The 17,783-nt window shown below is 37.4% G+C and overlaps 1 protein-coding gene across 1 annotated transcript in view; it reads right to left on the reverse strand.

Moving 5' to 3' along the window:
* The window catches only part of LOC141325150 (lysosomal-trafficking regulator-like), an 85,333-nt gene extending 75,086 nt beyond the window's left edge, over positions 1 to 10,247 (reverse strand). Inside the window, exons 1-5 of the mRNA XM_073833647.1 lie at positions 10,061 to 10,247; positions 6,384 to 6,474; positions 3,785 to 5,864; positions 1,869 to 2,847; positions 1,552 to 1,713 (exon numbers count right to left, since the gene is read on the reverse strand). Of these exons, the coding sequence (XP_073689748.1) occupies positions 1,552 to 1,713; positions 1,869 to 2,847; positions 3,785 to 5,864; positions 6,384 to 6,474; positions 10,061 to 10,240 (3,492 nt within the window). The 5' untranslated portion in view covers positions 10,241 to 10,247. The remainder of the gene's footprint in view (positions 1 to 1,551; positions 1,714 to 1,868; positions 2,848 to 3,784; positions 5,865 to 6,383; positions 6,475 to 10,060) is intronic.
* Between the last annotated feature and the right edge of the window lie 7,536 nt (positions 10,248 to 17,783).

Below are 17,783 nucleotides of genomic sequence, written 5' to 3' on the forward strand. Positions count from 1 at the left end.
AAACCAAAAAATAGCCTTTTTTTTTTTACATACAGCACACTAGTAGTCAAAATTTTTTGAACAGTATGATTTTGAATGTTTAAAAAAAAACAAAAAAAAGTCTCTTCTGCTCAGCAAGCCTGCATTTCTTTGATCTAAAGTACAGCAAAAACAGTAAAATATTGAAATATTATATATATATCAATATATTTTAAAATATAATTTATTCCTGTGATTTCAAAGCTGAATTTTTAGCTTCATTACTCCAGTCTTCAATGTCACATGATCCTTCAGAAATTATACTAAAATGCTGAACGTTATTCTCATTAATATTTAAAACAGTTGAGTACATTTTATTAAGGATTCTTTGATGAATAGAAAGATCCAAAGGTCAGCATTTATCTAAAATAAAAAGCTTTTGTAACATTCTAGACTATATAACATTCAAAAGCTAGAATTTGTATATAAAGAAATATATAAATGATAAAGACATTTATAATGTTGCAAAAGATTTCTATTTCTTCTGAACTTTCTATTCATCAAAGAAACCTGAAAAAAAATCTACTCAGCTGATTTCAACAAAATAATACCAAAAAAAGTTTTTTTTTTTTTTTTTTTAAGGAGAAAATCAAAATATTAGAAAGATTTCTGAAGGATCATGTGACTGGAAAAAATATGCTAAAAATTCAGCTTTGAGAACACAGGAATAAATTACATTTTAAAACATATTCAAATAGAAAGCAGTTATTTTAAACTGTAAAAATATTTCAAAATTCTAGTTTTTGCTGTACTTTGGATCAAACTAATACACACTTGGTGAGCAGAAGAGACTCTAAAAAAACATCTTACTGTTCAAAAACTTTTGATTGGTAGTGTAAAAAGTACATAAATACAGTAAATAAATTATATAGCATATAATCGTCCCTATAGATTTTGTATTTTGTATTCACCAAAAGTTAAAGGTTGTATCAGCGATTTCTAGCCTAAAACATAAAGTGTCAATTTCAGCTGACCTTTCTTCACGATCCGCTCGCTGCCTGCCCCATAAATTGTCTGTGAAAAAAACGCGTCTCTCTGGTCAGCCTAGGGTCCGAGATATGCCAAAAAAACAATCGGCACTACCAACCTTTCCACACATAAACAAACAGTGTTCCAACCAATCAGCGTCAGGGGTTTGGTGTTGTGGACTTTCCTACTGGTGCAGGGATGTGAGGGAGGCAGAGCGAAAGTCCACAACACCAAACCCCTGACGCTGATTGGTTGGAACACTGTTTGTATCTCGGACCTTAGGCTGACCAGAGAGACGCGTTTTTTTCACAGACAATTTATGGGGCAGGCAGCGAGCGGATCGTGATGAAAGGTCAGCTGAATTTGACACTTTATGTTTCAGGCTAGAAATCGCTGATACAACCTTTAATCTTATTTTAGTATATTTGTTATATTTTATAAGTTGTTTCTTCTGGTTGGGTGAGAAAAAAGATGGGCAATGTGGTGAAGATCAGACTCAAACCTGAGTCACCCAAACATACAGAACTGGAACACTACAGATTTATTTAACAACCAACCAATTACCTTGTCAGGTTTCTCCTCGATGACTTCTGGACTGCAGAACATCTCAGCCAGTGCCACGCGCAGTAAGGAATCAAACAGAGGAACTGCCAGTTCAGAACTGACAACTCCAGACCGAGAGAGCTGATCCCTGACCTCACACAGCGTCTCCTCCACGGACTGGAGCTATAGGATAGAGCGTGGGAAAATTACACTCATCAATAATGAGAATAGGACATAGTCCTACTTCAAAATAGGAATCAATAGCTCTGTTTCAAAACCTTTCAGACCCTTATAAGACAGCGGGTTTGAAGCAGAGCTTGTGTTTGTGTCCACTGTACCTGAAAGGAAAGGTCTGGTTCAAGTCTCTGCAGGGCTGAATTGGCACTATGGAGGCAGATTGCCAAAAGTGCCTCCAGCAGTCGGATGCTCTGGAGAGGCCATTCCTCTTCAAGCCTGTGCGTTGGGTCACTTGACTTGCTCTCAACTTGAGAAGAGCTGTGAGTGTCATGCGGGTGGGTTTCCCCTGTACCTGCTGTGGTCGCTACATTGTCAAACTTTCCTGTAAAAGCTTGAGTGGGAGAGTCTACATGAGACGGACTGCTTTTGCCCTTACTCTCTCTCTTTTTCTTAAATTTAGAGTCCTTGTTTTTAGATGTGAGTTTCTGGATGACCATTGTCATTAGACGTGAACAGACATCTAGACCTCCCAGTCTAAAAAACTGCCTCTGGAATACCGGACTGGACATGTACACCCAACGGCATACTGACCAAACGTCAGCAGCCCTCCTTATCTGTTCTTTAGAGGGAAGAGCCACACTGTCTGGAGAAAGGCAGGGTAATCGCCCACCCAATGGTTCACTAGCTGTACTATCATAGCCCGAGGTGTCTTCAGAATCATTCGCAGAGTCTCTATCAGAGTCTGCCTCTTTGCTTACACATAGGAAGGCAACACACAGAAAAAGGTTGATTGCATTTAAATGCGCTTCACCTCGGTTACGCCCTACTGCAGAAAATGTGCTTTTGCCCTTTGGCTGAGGGCATGCCTCTTTAAGGCCTTCGTAAAATTTAGTGAGGCTTTGGGGGCCATCACCGGCCCCACGTGAACTCAGTTCCTCTACAAGCCCAAGAACAGCTTCCCTCTCCTGAGCTTCCGCTCTTTCTAGCTCATGCACAGCAGATTCCGTGTGATGGTGCCACGCGTTCAAGATAAGTGTCTCAAACACTTTCAGTGCCCACGGACGAGTGCAGTCCAAGTAGATCAACTCTGTAATTTGGTTCAGTCCGTTACAACTCAGGAACAGGTCACGTACCACCCGGCTGAGTTGGAAAACAAAATCAGAAGTTAGGTAAGGACATTGAAATCGCAGAATATTTTAAAGGCTCATTTATGGGGGTTTTCACACTGGCACTTTAGTTCAAAACACAGCATGGTTTGCATGAAAAATTGTTCATGTGAAAGTCATTCAGAACTAAGTTAAGTTGCAATGGAAATTTATGACACAGATAATAAGTGACAGTGAGCATGCAGTGTAATCATGCGTGTGAAAGCCCCCTTAAAGGAGAAGTTCACTTCCAGAACAAAAATTTACAGATAATTTACTCACCCCCTTGTCATTTCATTTTTTTTTTTAGAAAATTTGATATACTTTTTGACCTCAAATGCTCATCTCGTTTAGCTCTGAACTCTGTGCGTTCTGATTCATGACAGCTAGGGTTTGTCAAAAAAACTCCCATCTCAATTTCTCCTCCAACTTCAAAATCGCCCTACATCGCTGTTTTACCCACATTTGACCCTCCTTGCTTTGTAAGGAGAAAATAAGATGGGAGTTTTTCAACATGCCCAACTGTATTGACCCAGAATGCACAGATTTCACACATAGCTAGACAAAATGAGCAATTGAGGTTAAAAAGTATACAAATTTTTATTTTTTTAGAAAATGACCGATCGTTTTACTAGAAGACCCTTCTTCCTCGGCTAAAATATTTTAGAGCCCTTTGAAGCTGCATTTAAACTGCATTTTGGAAGTTTAAACTCACGAGCACCATAAAAGTCCACTATATTTAAAAAAATCCTAAAATGTTTGCCTCAAAAAAAATACTTCTTTACGACTGAAGAAAGACATGAACATCTTGGATGACAAGTGGGTAAGTAAACGATCTAAATTTTTGTTCTGGAGGTGAACTTCCACTTTTAAAGAATCTAAACAACATTGAATTAGAGGATAAAGAAAGATGGTTAAAAACATGGTTATACCTTGACTTCAGCAGAGCAGGCAGAGTTTGAAGATAAACCAGTAGTACCTCAACTGGGAGGCAATGGGTATGGTAACTGCAGACTTGGCTACATGTAGTTGCCACACCAAGTTGCTGGGCATGGTGGGTTAGTTCCACACCCCGCTGAAGCACTGGGTTAAAAATATGAGTGTAGAGTTGCCATTGCACTACTGCATTGCCTCGTAAAGTCAACTGGCATACATGTCCGGCAATTTGTTGACTCAAATGCCAGTCCTCTCCAAACACAATTTCTTGATAGGCCTCTAAAGCATCCCACTTCCATAGCATGTCTTCAGCTCCTCCACTGGGCAGGATACCTTGGGAACGATAGGAGGGAGATGGGGATGTGGATAGTTTTGATTCTTTCTTAGGTCCATAGCCCTGCAGAGTCTCTTCAAGGCCAGGTAACTGGCTACTATCCAAAGTGCAAATGTTGCAGGAGGCAAGCGACGCCTTTTCAGAAGGTTGGCCACCTCCAAGCTGTTCTAAGACTAATCTACTAAGGACGCTCAACACATGGGACTGGTAACTCCGAAGTCCTGGTGCTTGAAATGCTTGGAGCATCGGTCCAATTACGGACCTTGGGTCCATGCAGCAACAGATGCCAACAGCTTGCACTCCTGCCAGTACCTGCAGCACAGCAGGACCTGAGGGTGAGAGGCGCTGGAAAAGACGCAAGCATTGGTGGGCACAGGCTGCAAGGCAACAACAGCGTTCAGGGTATCGCACTTCTCCAACATGACCCTCGCAGTCCTCTTCAAAGGGATTACGTCGGGCTGCATGCTTGAAAGCAGATACCGGCAGTCCTGAGAGGTCACGGTGATGGTGCAAAAAGTGGGAGTATTCGCAGCGGCGATGTCGCCGACGTGCACAAACAGACTGGTGTAGCTGCTCTGACTTGGCCCTCTTGACCGCACTGATTATCTTAAGTACATCAGCTATCAGACAACGCAGACGCTCTGATGCCTCGTTGCCGACTTCTGAATCTCGAGCTCCTGCTAAGGCCTCAAGGCGCAGAGCTGTTGCCTCGAAGAGCTCCAAGCCACGGTGTTGGACAAATTCATGAACTAACTCAAGAGACTGACTGAAAAAGAAAGGGTTGGGAGCAGAGACCTGTAAGCAACCTAGTAATAGCTGCAGGACACCCTCCAAGAGTTCTGGCAGTAGCAAGGCCCGGTGACGATACCTTGAAAAAGAAAAATCTTCTTGTATCTCCTGCAGAGTCTTCTTTGGCCTTGGCGCAAAAGGGTCGGCTTGCCTTTCTAAACAGGTACGAATCTTTAAAGTTGCTCTGAGAAGGTCAGTCAAGCTTCGACGCAGATTATCAGGCAGTGTCTCATTTTGACCCACATCTACAAACATCAAGTGCAGAATGGTGCGTAAAAGCATCCTTTGAACAAGTGCAATTGGCTCCTCAGTCCAGCCTCCAGCTAGCTCATCGATCCCACCGCCAGGACCACAGCAGTCACCGAACTCTGTGAGTATCTCTGTGAGAGTGGGAACAACGCTGACCGCCAAGCCTGGGTTGTGATTGATGGTCATGTCGAATTTGCAGACTTTTTCAAGAAGGGAGAGTAGAACATGGCAAAGGTCAAAAGGCGAGTTCTCCATGCGGTTAAAGATGGAGAGAGTGGTTGGATCTGTTAGCATGTTAGGATCTAGTGCGTAAGATCCAAAGAGTCTCACATGAGGTTGGGATGGCTCAATGGTGCTCATGGCGTCGTGAGTGGGGTGTTGCGATGCTGGCTGTGATGGATTGTTGGACTGGTGAAGCTGGCAACTAACGCGAATGGCTGAACTGTGAAACCGGCGATGTTTGCCCCCAGTATTTGTGGTCTTATCATCAGAGTTGGCTTCAGAATCTGACGTGGAAAGCTGAGATTTGCGTGCATCCCTCACAGAGTATCGCTGAGCTGTTCTACGTGAGCGGCGTGACTTCCAAGAGCCAGATAAACGTTTCCCAGAGTTCTGCACATCACATCTATCTTGCCCCGGCTTTTGAGGGATGGTCCTTCCCTCGTGGCATAGAAACACTTCTAGTAATGAAGGCAGGGTGAAATCTAAGATCAAAAAGCAGAGTAGAAAAGGGGGAAAAAATTACATGATTGCCTTTACCAGTTATACAAACTGGTTTAATCTAGTTTCATCAGAGCAAGTCATGATGAGCTCGAGAGGTCTGTTTACAACACAATTACGGGAACTAATAACTCAACAATGTGGAAAGCAGCTGCTAGAAAAGATTAGCATGCCTTCTCTAAATACCTCAGGCCTCAAGCTCAATGAATAGTCTTATCCTTTCCATCATCCTTTAACCGTACTGTTTCATAATTCAAGCCATCTCATGGTTTCACTTGTTGTTCATGCAGGCATCTACTTAAAAATTCATGGCGTCCTTGCGTAATGAAACAAATTGTGTAAAAGTATATCATCTTTCCAACTGAATGCAATGCCAGGATGTCATTTAATATTAGCACATAATTATTTAATTTAAGGTTTAATGTGGGTTACAGTATACCTCTAGTGCATTCTCAAAATTGTTAATAGCATGCATTATTAAAGGGCTTTATTAGGTGACTTACCAGGGGCTTTCTCCTCCTGAACAGGAATCTTCCAAACCAGAGGTAGCAGAGACAACAAGAGCGTAAGCAGCTCTTCCCGACAGGTCAACTCCTAAATAAAAGGTTTGAAAGGTTATTTCTGGATTTTAACTGAATTCCTCACTTAGTCCCTGCAAATCCAATCAAAAACTGTCTCCTTGTGTTGATGTCTACCTAGAAGCAGATTACATTTTTCATCCTGCCTCTCTCGGCAAGCTAGCTTTCAGAGCTACGCAAAAGATAGACAATTGCACTCATCAAAAACTGCATCACTGCTCAAGTAAAATACAGCTTTTGCTGGACATGAGATACGACAGCAAGCCTCTAAATACTGGCTCCACCCTGAGCAAGAAAGCATTCCTCACAAGGAGAAGCGAAAGCACCCCGACACGTGTGAATTAAAAGCAAATACAGGGGGCTGCGTGCCACAGTGCTGTGTGACCCCAGGTAAACAAGCATCTGGCAGCATACTCATAAGCTAATTAGCAAAGTGGCTGGGGAGCCATATTGACCCACCACTATGCAAACACACAGGCGATTGATGTTGTGTTGAGAGATAGTTAAGCAGTGCCGAGTTCAGAGAAAAGGACCGTTACTTGTGAGTAAGAACCACTCCAGACGAGATTCATAAGAACTCTCACTTCAAAGAGAGAAAATGAAGGAGAGGTGGTAAAGAGGGGTCTGGAAAAAAAACACGGGATCAAATAAACCACTTGTCAGTTCCTTTAACATCATGCCAAAAATTCGGTTGATAGATTAACACAGAAAATAATTCTAACTCACCTGTTAAAAACAACAAAATAGAAATGCACTAACAAAGGACGTGCAAATAAATTTTTAGACAACAGACTTTGGTTGTGATTCTGTCATTATTCTTCTTTTCAAAAGTCTATATAGCTTTTAAACATTTTTATTTAAGTTTTAGTTATTTTATTACAAGTTAAAGTAAATAAAAATGAGAAATTAAAGAAATTAATTTTCAGTTTATTTTATTTCAAGTAACCACCATATTTTATGGTTTTAGTTTGATTTAGTTACCTATAATAACCCGTCTAGACCGTAATATAAAGTAACAAATGTCCCATTACAACAATCAAAGCTGTCCACATTTGCAAACAGGCAAAACAACACCGCTTGCTAACTAGAGCCTTTCGGTTTTGCTGTCACATTGTGTATCTCGCTTGCAGTGTGCCTACAGAGAGATGAATGTCTGTACTCAGCGCTTCGCTGCTCTAAGCAAAGATTCCCAGTAGTTTTCCTCATGTCTGCAACGAAAAACTAAGAAAGAAACAGCAAGAATAGATTCCCAGGGCCCATTCATTAAGTTTGTAAGAGGCTGAGCTCCACAGAAAAGACATTACTGCTTAAACACAGATCTGTTGATGTTAATTATATAGAACTGAAAACTATATATACATAGGCAATTCATCAAAACACACAGAAATTCTTGAGTTGAGATTTTGATCCATGGATGCTTAAGCAAAATTTAAGTCACTGCGTATTTCCAAGGTCCACTGTATGCAGTATTAATGCAAATACACGAGGCATTCAGCAGGGCTGCTCAGCTCTGTTGTGACTGTGACATATCGCCACACTATTTCAGAACAACGCCAGCATTTGGAAAGGAATTCATTCCCTAAATAACACGCCTTTTGAGAAATACATTTCCATGACGTGTCCAGGAATTATCCAGTCATTTGTTCCAGAGATGAGCGCAACTAGAAAATAAAAATGGACACATTCTGGACTATATTTTTTGTACTACTGTCTATCACATGAGTAAATAACAAAATCTCTTATGTGTATTGCTTTTTCATTCATCAGAATTTTATCTTACTTAAATTAAGATGCAATTCTGATTAATGAAATTTCTATACCAGTAAAGCAGACAACTTACATAAACTGCATTGCGTAAATATCAATTGTCACTATATCTCCAATAATATGTCTTAGAAAGATAATATTTAAATGCTTCGTTGGATAATCAATATAATACAAATGTAATCCAATGATGATTGAGTGATGAACAAATTAGAGTTCTTCAAAAGCCTGATGATCAGATTTGAGACTTACACATTTTTCTAAAACAATGATTCATGGATAATCAAGTAAAGCAATGCTGCTTCAGTCCAGTAAGTGCTCATCTTAAAATATTACTAACAAAATTAAAGTTATTCTTACATTTAAAAGACCTTTTACTCACAAAAAAAAAATCTAAACTATCAATAAGATGACAGAAGGCATGTAGTAAATTGTATGCAACAGTTTTAACAGCAAACTTTGATCATGCTGATCATCTAGAGACGCTGGTTGAGATCTAGAGTTTCTTTTGCTCATCAAGGCTGTGTTCATTTGATCAAAATACAGAAAGAAAATACATGAAAATTTTAATTTTTATCTGTAATTAAAGTTGAATTTTAAAGTCTGCAGTGTCACATGAACCTTCAAAAATCATTCTAATCGGCTGATTTATTATTTTTTGGAACCAGTGATACTTTTTTTCAGGATACTTTGATCAATAAAAAGGTTAAAAAGAACATCATTTATTTAAAATAGAAAGGTTTTCTAAGAATATACACTACTGTTCAAAAACTTGGGGTCAGTAAATTTGTATTTTTTGGAAGAAACTACTTTTATTCACCAAGGATGTGTTAAATTAATAAAAAGTGATAGCATCGATTTACATTGTTAGAAAAGATTTATATTTTGAATAAATGCTGTTCTTTTTAACTTGAATCAAAGGTTCCAAAAATATTTGACAGCACTGTTTCCAACTTTGATCATTCTAATAATAAAACAGCATATTAGAATGATTTCTGAAGGATCATGTGACACTTAGACTAGAAAATGTAGGTTATATTTTAAAGAGTAAAACAAAATACATGATTTTATATTGTAATAGCATTTTTCAATATTACAATCAAATAAATGCAGCCTTGATGAGCATAAGAGATTTATTTAAAAAAAAAACACAGTACAAATCTTACAGATCCCAAACATTTGAGCGGTAGTGTAAATATCAGTTGTCACTCTATATCTCCAATAATATGTCTTAGTAAGATAATATTTAAATGCTTGGTTTGATGATCAAAATATATATTTACATTTACATTTAGCAGACGCTTTTATCCAAAGAGGCTTACAAAAAAGGACAATGGAAGCAAACAAAAACAACAAAAGAGCAATAACATGTAAGTGCTATGACAAGTGTCATTTAGCCTAACGCAGTACATGTATAAAGGTTTTTTTTTTTACTATATAATAAATAAATAAAAATAGATAGAATAAAAAAGAAAAAGCAAACTAGTGTTAGAGGCCTAAAATAGATTTTTATTCATGGATAATCAAGTAAAGCAAAGCTGCTTCAGTCCAGTAAGTGTTCATCTGGAAACATTACTACTAACAAAGTCAAAGTGATTCTTACATTTACTTCATTAAAATCAGTAATGATTTTGCAGAACAACATGTGAACTATGAGCTGAAGCTGGACGTTTGTACAATTACACTAAAAGACTTTTTATCAATCAGATGAGAGAAGGCATGTAGTAAATTGTGTGCACAACAGTTTTAACAGCCAATTTTGATCATGCTGATCAACTAGAAACTTTACTAGGCTTTATAGTGTTAAAATCTCTTCAAACGAAGCTTCTATGACTGACCTGGTCAATGACAGAGTCCAGGGTGCTGAGGAGCAGGAACCCGCGTCCGCGCACCAGATACTCTCCCAGGGCCACCATGTGACTCTCCTCCTCGTCCTCAGCCCGCTGGGCCACCGCGCTACACAACTGGTGCACATCGGTCAGGAACTCCCGTGCCAGGGTGTTACTGGCCCCACTCATGTCCGAGCTGACGAAGGAAAGAAAACCAGAGCATGAATACATGTAAATCACCTGCTAGAGCTCTGCTTTAGTTTCACATGCAGTTCTCTTTTTGTATAAATTAACAAGAAAATAAATAAAAAAAACAAGTGAAACTGCTCAGGTGGTTTCATGTCCAATAAACACTTCTATATAAATGGATGTAGATCAAATCAAATCTGCTATCCTCATACTGTTTTTATATTTACATGTAATTAATTATGCAGTCTTGTCTAGGAGTTTACTAAAAGAAAACTAGTGACCAATATCACCAATATCTTACAAAGGCTGATAATTTGTTTGACGCCACCTGCTCTGTCATATCAATAATGCAGCTAACCAACCAGATTTGACCACTGAAATGTACTGTAGGTGATGGTATGCACAAAGACTAGGAGTATGTGAGGCCTGTTAGGAACTACAGTGATGTTATGCAACAGGATTAGACTTCATGGACAGGGACAGCAGATCCTGTCATCAGACACTGACCCAGCGTACTGTATCGCATCAACCAGTTATTCCATCCACCACATCAACCGCTGGACAGAATTTCAGCCGTCTCACTTTACCAAACCACAGACAGAAGAACAAACGGTCACAAGAAGTGTAACGATTCCTAGACATTGATTTAACCCAATTACTTTGAAGACATTAAGGGTGATCACTGTAATTAGCCATCATAGAACACCCCCCCAAATTTTTTTTTTAAATGTTTACTATTTAAAAATAACTGTTTTCTATGTGAAAATATTTTCTAATGTAATTAATTCCTGTGATCAAAGCTACATTTTCAGCATCATTACTCCAGTCTTCAGTGTCCCATGATTCTTTAGAAATCATTCTAATATGCTGATTCACTGTTCAAGAAACAACTTTCAATATTATCATCAACATTTACAACAGCTGAGAACATTTTGTTCAGGATTCTTTGATGATCAGAAAAAAACGAAGATCAGCATTTATCTGAAATAAAATGTTTTTGTAACATTATAAACTATACCATTCAGAAGCTAGGAGTCAATATCATTTTTCTATTTTATTTCATTTCACATGGATGCTTTAAATTGAACACAAGTAATGATAAAAAATGTATAATGTTACAAAAGATTTTGATTTCAGATAAATGCTGAACGTTCTATTCATCACAGAAACCTGACAAAAACTGGGAAGCTGTTTTCAACACAATAATAATATTAAATGTTTTTTGAGCAGCAAATCAGAATATTAGAATGATTTCTGAAGGATCATGTGACTGGAGTAATGATGCTAAACATTCAGCTTTAAAATCAACAATCAACAATCTTTTGGCAGGTAATGTCAATTAATACAGTCAATGCCGAGTGGTTATTTAATATACAGACCATTTTTTCACCAGCAAAACAATATACTTTGACATATGTCATGGTAAATGTATTTTGGCCATACTGTCCACCCTAAAGACACATGTGCTCTGTGTTACATAATGCTCATATGCACAATTTCAGCAGACAATTTTAATACGTTTGCTTTACATCACACGCATCATAAACACACCCAGACGGTGCTTTAAAGACACGCCTCCTTTAAAATCTACAATACCCAGAAACACACACACACTATTCTAGTCAACCTATAGTACCTCTTATAACCAGCCTGCTCTGGAACTCAAAATCTCCATAATCGTCCGCAGTGTTTCAGCCACATATTCCACTCATGTTTCTAGTAGTGTCTCCGCTAAACCGCAAGAATCAAGCCTGCGTCCGCATGCCTCCGCGCTTCACTAATGACTGAATTTTCTGTCCTGCTCTGTAAATTCCATTATATGGGAATTTCAGAGGGAAGCTTTCCAGATTTTGAGTTGATCAGTGCATCACATGAAAGCATGTGATGTCACATGGTCGCACAGGGGCAAGCTGGGAAGCAAATTTCTGGTCAGGCCTGAGGGTGACTCGGAGTAATTCGATTTTGTAGTAAAGCTTGGATGGTGAACCTGCCATTTTCCAGACAACGAAACAATCCTGTTATGTAAAAGCAAATCGTACCCCTCTGCAAGCCATATTATCTTATTTTGCACAACTGTGTAAATATGAACATGCTTGTATTTCTAAACAAGTAAACCAGATTTTAGAAATGGACTTTCTCCTTTTAAATACTGTTATTTTCAAACTAAATTATCAAAAGGAACATGACAGAAGAAAATAAGAAAACATATTGGTTCTCATTGACTTTAACTGTATTAAAACAACAACAACAAAATCAGAATTCTGAAATTATATCTTGAAATTCTGTTTTTTTATTTTATAATATATAGATCAGAATTGTGTGAAAAGTCTGAACTATGATAAAAAGTCACAATAACCGTTTTTTTTTTATCCCATGGCAGAAACGGCCTTCCATAGTAGATAGTACACTACCAATCAAAGTTTTTGAACAGTAAGATTTTTAATGTTTTTTAAAGAAGTCTCTCCAAATTACAAAAAAAACAATAACATTTTGAAATATTTGTACTATTTCAAACAATGGTTTTCTATTTGAATATATGTAAAAATGTTATTTATTCCTGTGATTTCAAAGCTGAATTTTTAGCACCATTACTTCAGTCTTCAGTGTCTTTATCGTCACTGATGAATTGATGCATTTAAAGCATCCTTGGTGAATAAAAGTATTAATTTCTATAATTAATATCAAATTTGCATATTAGAATGATTTCTGAAGGATCAAGTGACACTGAAGGCTGGAGTAATGATGCTGATAATTTAGATTTGATCTAGTTATTTTAAACAGTAAAAAAATTTAAAAATTTGACTGTACATTAAAAATCTTACTGTTTAAAAATATTTGACTGGTAGTGTATTAGTTAATATATTTTATTTTAAGCTTATATATTGTTTATTTGTTTGCAAACCAGTTTAATATAAAGACAATGAAAGACTAAGAATTGGTTATAAAATACATTTCATGAAATAGAAAAACTCTGCTTTGTGCAATGCACACATGTAAAAAGACATTATGTGTATGGCACTGCACTCCCATTTTATCATCATTATAATTGCTATACAAGTTAATAATAAACTTATATTATTGTTTCAGTTTGCCAATATGCCTCTGGCAATGTGAAGCAGAGTTACAATAATTCATTATCCACAAAAAAATCTGAAAGTTTAGAACAACATAAGGGTGAATAAATTATGCCAGTTTTATTTGTTGAGTGCACTATTGCTTTATCAAAGTAATTACATTATTATCTCACTCCAAGCAGATAAAAGATTCAAAAGGGTCAAAGGGTTTCATATGCAATAATCATGCACTAATGCATTTCCATCAGAAGGGCTGTAGCTTTGTCCAGTTCCTGTGTTTCGGCTAAAGTTCCAGGAACCGCACATGATCATGAGATAAAGATTAGGAGCTGAGAAAACACACTTAATTGAGCACACGGCATGTAGCCACTCGGTCAGACAAAGAAAGCCTTTTAACACTCGCCAGCTTCTCTCAACACAATGCTAATTAACATGAGCTCTAGTCGCTGGTTGCTATGATTTTAGTTCATCTAAACAAGGTTCAACTGACTGAGGGCGGATCTGAAATTGGGTAAATTACACAAAAAAAAACACTGATAAGGAACTGTGATCTGTGCTTAAAATATCTCAAAAAAGACGCAGTGAGTCAGTGTTTTTAATTGGTCACCAAAAAACAGATGAAACAACAAAGACGTTATTTAAAATTCTGCTTGACAGTTGTGATCAAATAAAAAAAATGCAGTTTTAGGGTTCTTTGAACATGGGCTGTCAACTGAAAAAAAACACATAGGCATACACTGATCTGGTTTATCATGAAAAAGAAGATGGCTTACCAGAATTTGAGCACATCCTTTGCTCTCGGGTCACTGAGTTGTCGCACACAGTGAAACGTGCAAAGAAAACTCTCCAAGCACTGAAGACTGACCTGAAATCAGAAGAAAAACAAGAACATTCATCTCTGTTATGAACTAGACATTTGCACAGTTTGCAGCACAGGATGCGTCGGAACACTTGGTTAGGAGTTTGATCCATACAAGTCACAAATAAGTTTGAATGACAAATAATAACATTGTTAATTTAATTGAGCAAGCACCCAAAAAAACCTCTTGCGAGGGAGCTTTGCATTGTGAGTTTGAGAACTATGTCAAAAGAGCAATACAATCTAGTTTTCAACATGTTCTTTGTGAATGTGTTTCTAAACAAACGTATCGAAATGACACACGCATTGCCTTCAGCTAGTTGATCATTCATTCGGTCAACCAGAAAGCGTTCAAAACACCCAAAGATGTCTCTGTTTCTCCATTTACTGGAACAGACAAGGAATAATCGCATTACATGGAGCAACTTCCACTCATGTGAGCGAGTGAGTATGAGGCCAGACACAGGGAAACATACTACAGCTGCTGCATCTGTGTGGTTCAGATCACATACTATCTGTCCTAAATGGATCAATCTCACGAAACCTGACAAGAACTTATCAAGGGCTGTATTTTAATGCAAAGCAAAAAATAAATAAAAACAATAAAGACAAAAACTAAAAATAAAAGCAATTATGATCATTCAAATGTATTATTATTATTTATTTATCTATTTGCTTGTTTTTATTTGTGGTTAAAATATGACTTGACAAATTCTTAACTAGTTTTGTGAGATGCATACATACACATTCAAGCACACCAGGGATTATTATTATCAATAATATTGTGGTCTCGTGATTGCCATCTCGATATCATTGTGGTCATAAAGTGTAGTTTTCTAATATATTTCAACTTCTTATTCGAACATAAAATATCTGTTGTGTTTTGGGCCATTATGCTTTGGAACAGTACCTGTCGAAAGAACTAAAACCAAAAGCACAATATGGTTTCATTCCTTCATCAAGTCTGTTTTCGCTGCAAGTTTCAAAGCTTAGTGCACACTTTGTTCAGGCGATCAGTTCATGATCCGGTGTTTTCCATGCCTCAGAATGGCTTACTTCACAATGAATGAATGCAGTGAACTCAATTATTGCATGTGCTGTGAGTTTAGCACATGTTTGGTAATGCAACAGTCACCAGTTATGTTTTATTTTCACAGCAGATGATTACAGCATGGTTAAAAATCATGAATAAATCTACAACCACATACAATTGGTAAATCAATTTCTTTTGTTAAATATTAAGATCCAAACAAATACAAATTAAACACTGTAATCAGACTTACGGAATAAAATGATTCTGAACAATAATTATTAAACTCGTGGCACACGATTACAGCATTTCACTAGATTTGTAGTGAGAGGTGTTTTTCATCCAAACAAAAGCTCGACTGACATTTCCGTCAAAATAAAAGCTTGAAAGTGTAGAATGAATTGCTGACAGGTAGTGGTTTAAACGTTATTGCAGGCCAAATTGAAAAATTTCTCTTGAGTGTAGAAATTAGAAAATAAGTATTGTAATTTCCCTATTGTAGTGTAAAGCAAAAATAATATGAAATGTTCTTTTTCATTTATTTACAGTGCAATTGTTTTACAACCAGTCAAAAGTTTGGACACACTTCACCATTCTCTTTGATGGGGAAGTGTGTCCAAACGTTACTGTTAATGATCCATTGTTTAAAGAATAAAATATATATACACATCAAAAATCAGAGGCATGTCTGAAATCTCTGATTATCACAGGATTTCTATCTGCATATGGCTGGTCACCTGACCTTTTAAACTAATAACTATGGGGGGGGGGGGGGGGGGGTTGTTAATGCGGTCAACATTAAAAGGCTCAACAGCAGCTTTGATTGATCCTCCAGCTGTCAGACTGCATGCAGGTCTGCGGGAACCGCTTCACTAATCTACAGCTTCCACAAAAGCATTTAATATGGACAAAACTGCCTTTCATCAAAATGAAAAAAAAAACAGGTAACAATAGCTGCCTGAGATGTTTTGATCAATTCTTAAACTCCTGCACTGACATGATTTATCACTTTCAAACTCTCATCACTAAACTACTAAAATTAGAAATCATGGCGAAATGTACAACCACATACAATTGGTAAATCAATTTCTTTGGTTTCAGTCACCTGAAATGACCCCTCAATATCATCTTCACCTAAAAAAAAGTCGCTGAGCCTCAATTCACAAAATATACTTCCTAAAATGATGAACCCCCAGCGAATAAATAAAAAAAATAATACAGCTGAGGTCAAATTTTCATACAGAATCTGCAAAATGTTAATTATTTTACCAAAATAAGAGGGATCATACAAAATGCATGTTATTATTTTTCATTTAGTACTGACCTGAAGAAGATATTTCACATAAAAGATGTTTAAATAAAGTCCGCAAGAATAAAAATAATAGTTGAATTGGTAAAAATGACCCTGTTCAAAAGTTTACATACACTTGATTCTCAATACTGTGTTGTTACCTGAATGATCCACAGCTGGTTTCTTTTATTGTTTAGTGATAGTTGTTCATGAGTCCCTTGTTTGTCCTGCTGCTGTTCTTCAGGAAAAACCTTCACGTCCCTCAAATTCTTTGGTTTTTCAGCATTGTGGTGTATTTGAACCATTTACAAGAATGACTGTATGATTTTGAGATCCATATTTTCACACTGAGGACAACTGAGGGACTCATATGCAACTAAAAAAATAAATAAATAAATGAATAAATCAAGAACTTGTCATATTTCAACCCAAAAATAATAAGACAATTAGACAGATAGATATATAGACCGAGATAGCATGTCACGGTCCATAAACATCAGCCTATTAGAACTGGTTTAACTCAATTAGTCCAAAAACACACTCCATACACACTATTAGTATTATCACAGGTTTCAAGGCAGGGTTATTGAAGGGGGCAGAGGTCATGACCTTCTGCAGGTATCAGACACTCACCAGACAATCAGGGTCCCACTATCTGAATCAGAGCAGAAGATGATGGTGAGGAATCATTGGACAGCAAGAAGCTGGAAACATGGGACACAGGAGAGAAAGAGACAGATGGGATGAGACGAACAGAAGATGAACGTGACAGGAAAACAAAAATTAAACTGAAGGACAGAGAAACAGGAAAACAAGAAGGACGTAGCTCTAACTAGTTTGAGAGAAAGAGAGAAGTTCATGCAGAATCAAATCCAGGTTTGAACCAATCACCTTTGCTGTAAATGTCATGTGACAAATCACTCTGGAGATGTAGGAAAATGTCAACACTGGCTCTCCACTAGAACAAACACAGACTCACACCCTCACTAGACTATAAGCCGCGACATCAAAAATAACAGAGGAAAATGTACTTTTACCACGTATAAGAGGCCCTCAAAGCAAGCAGCAAGTCTTAACTAACTACTAAAGCAAACTAGCCTAATCTAAAACCCCTGAGACAAATTATCAACAAAAATGAGAGCATATACAACACTAAACAACAGGATATGGTTATGTAGTCACAAAGCAAGTTTCAGACCAAAGGTAGTACCTACTACACAGTATTTGTTTTTGGACGCAGCAATAGTCTTGTGACTGTAATGATTCAGACTCTGCTGTCCTTCTCCAGT

This window comes from Garra rufa, chromosome 2 (assembly GCF_049309525.1).
Source record: "Garra rufa chromosome 2, GarRuf1.0, whole genome shotgun sequence".
Classification (NCBI taxonomy): Eukaryota; Metazoa; Chordata; class Actinopteri; order Cypriniformes; family Cyprinidae; genus Garra; species Garra rufa.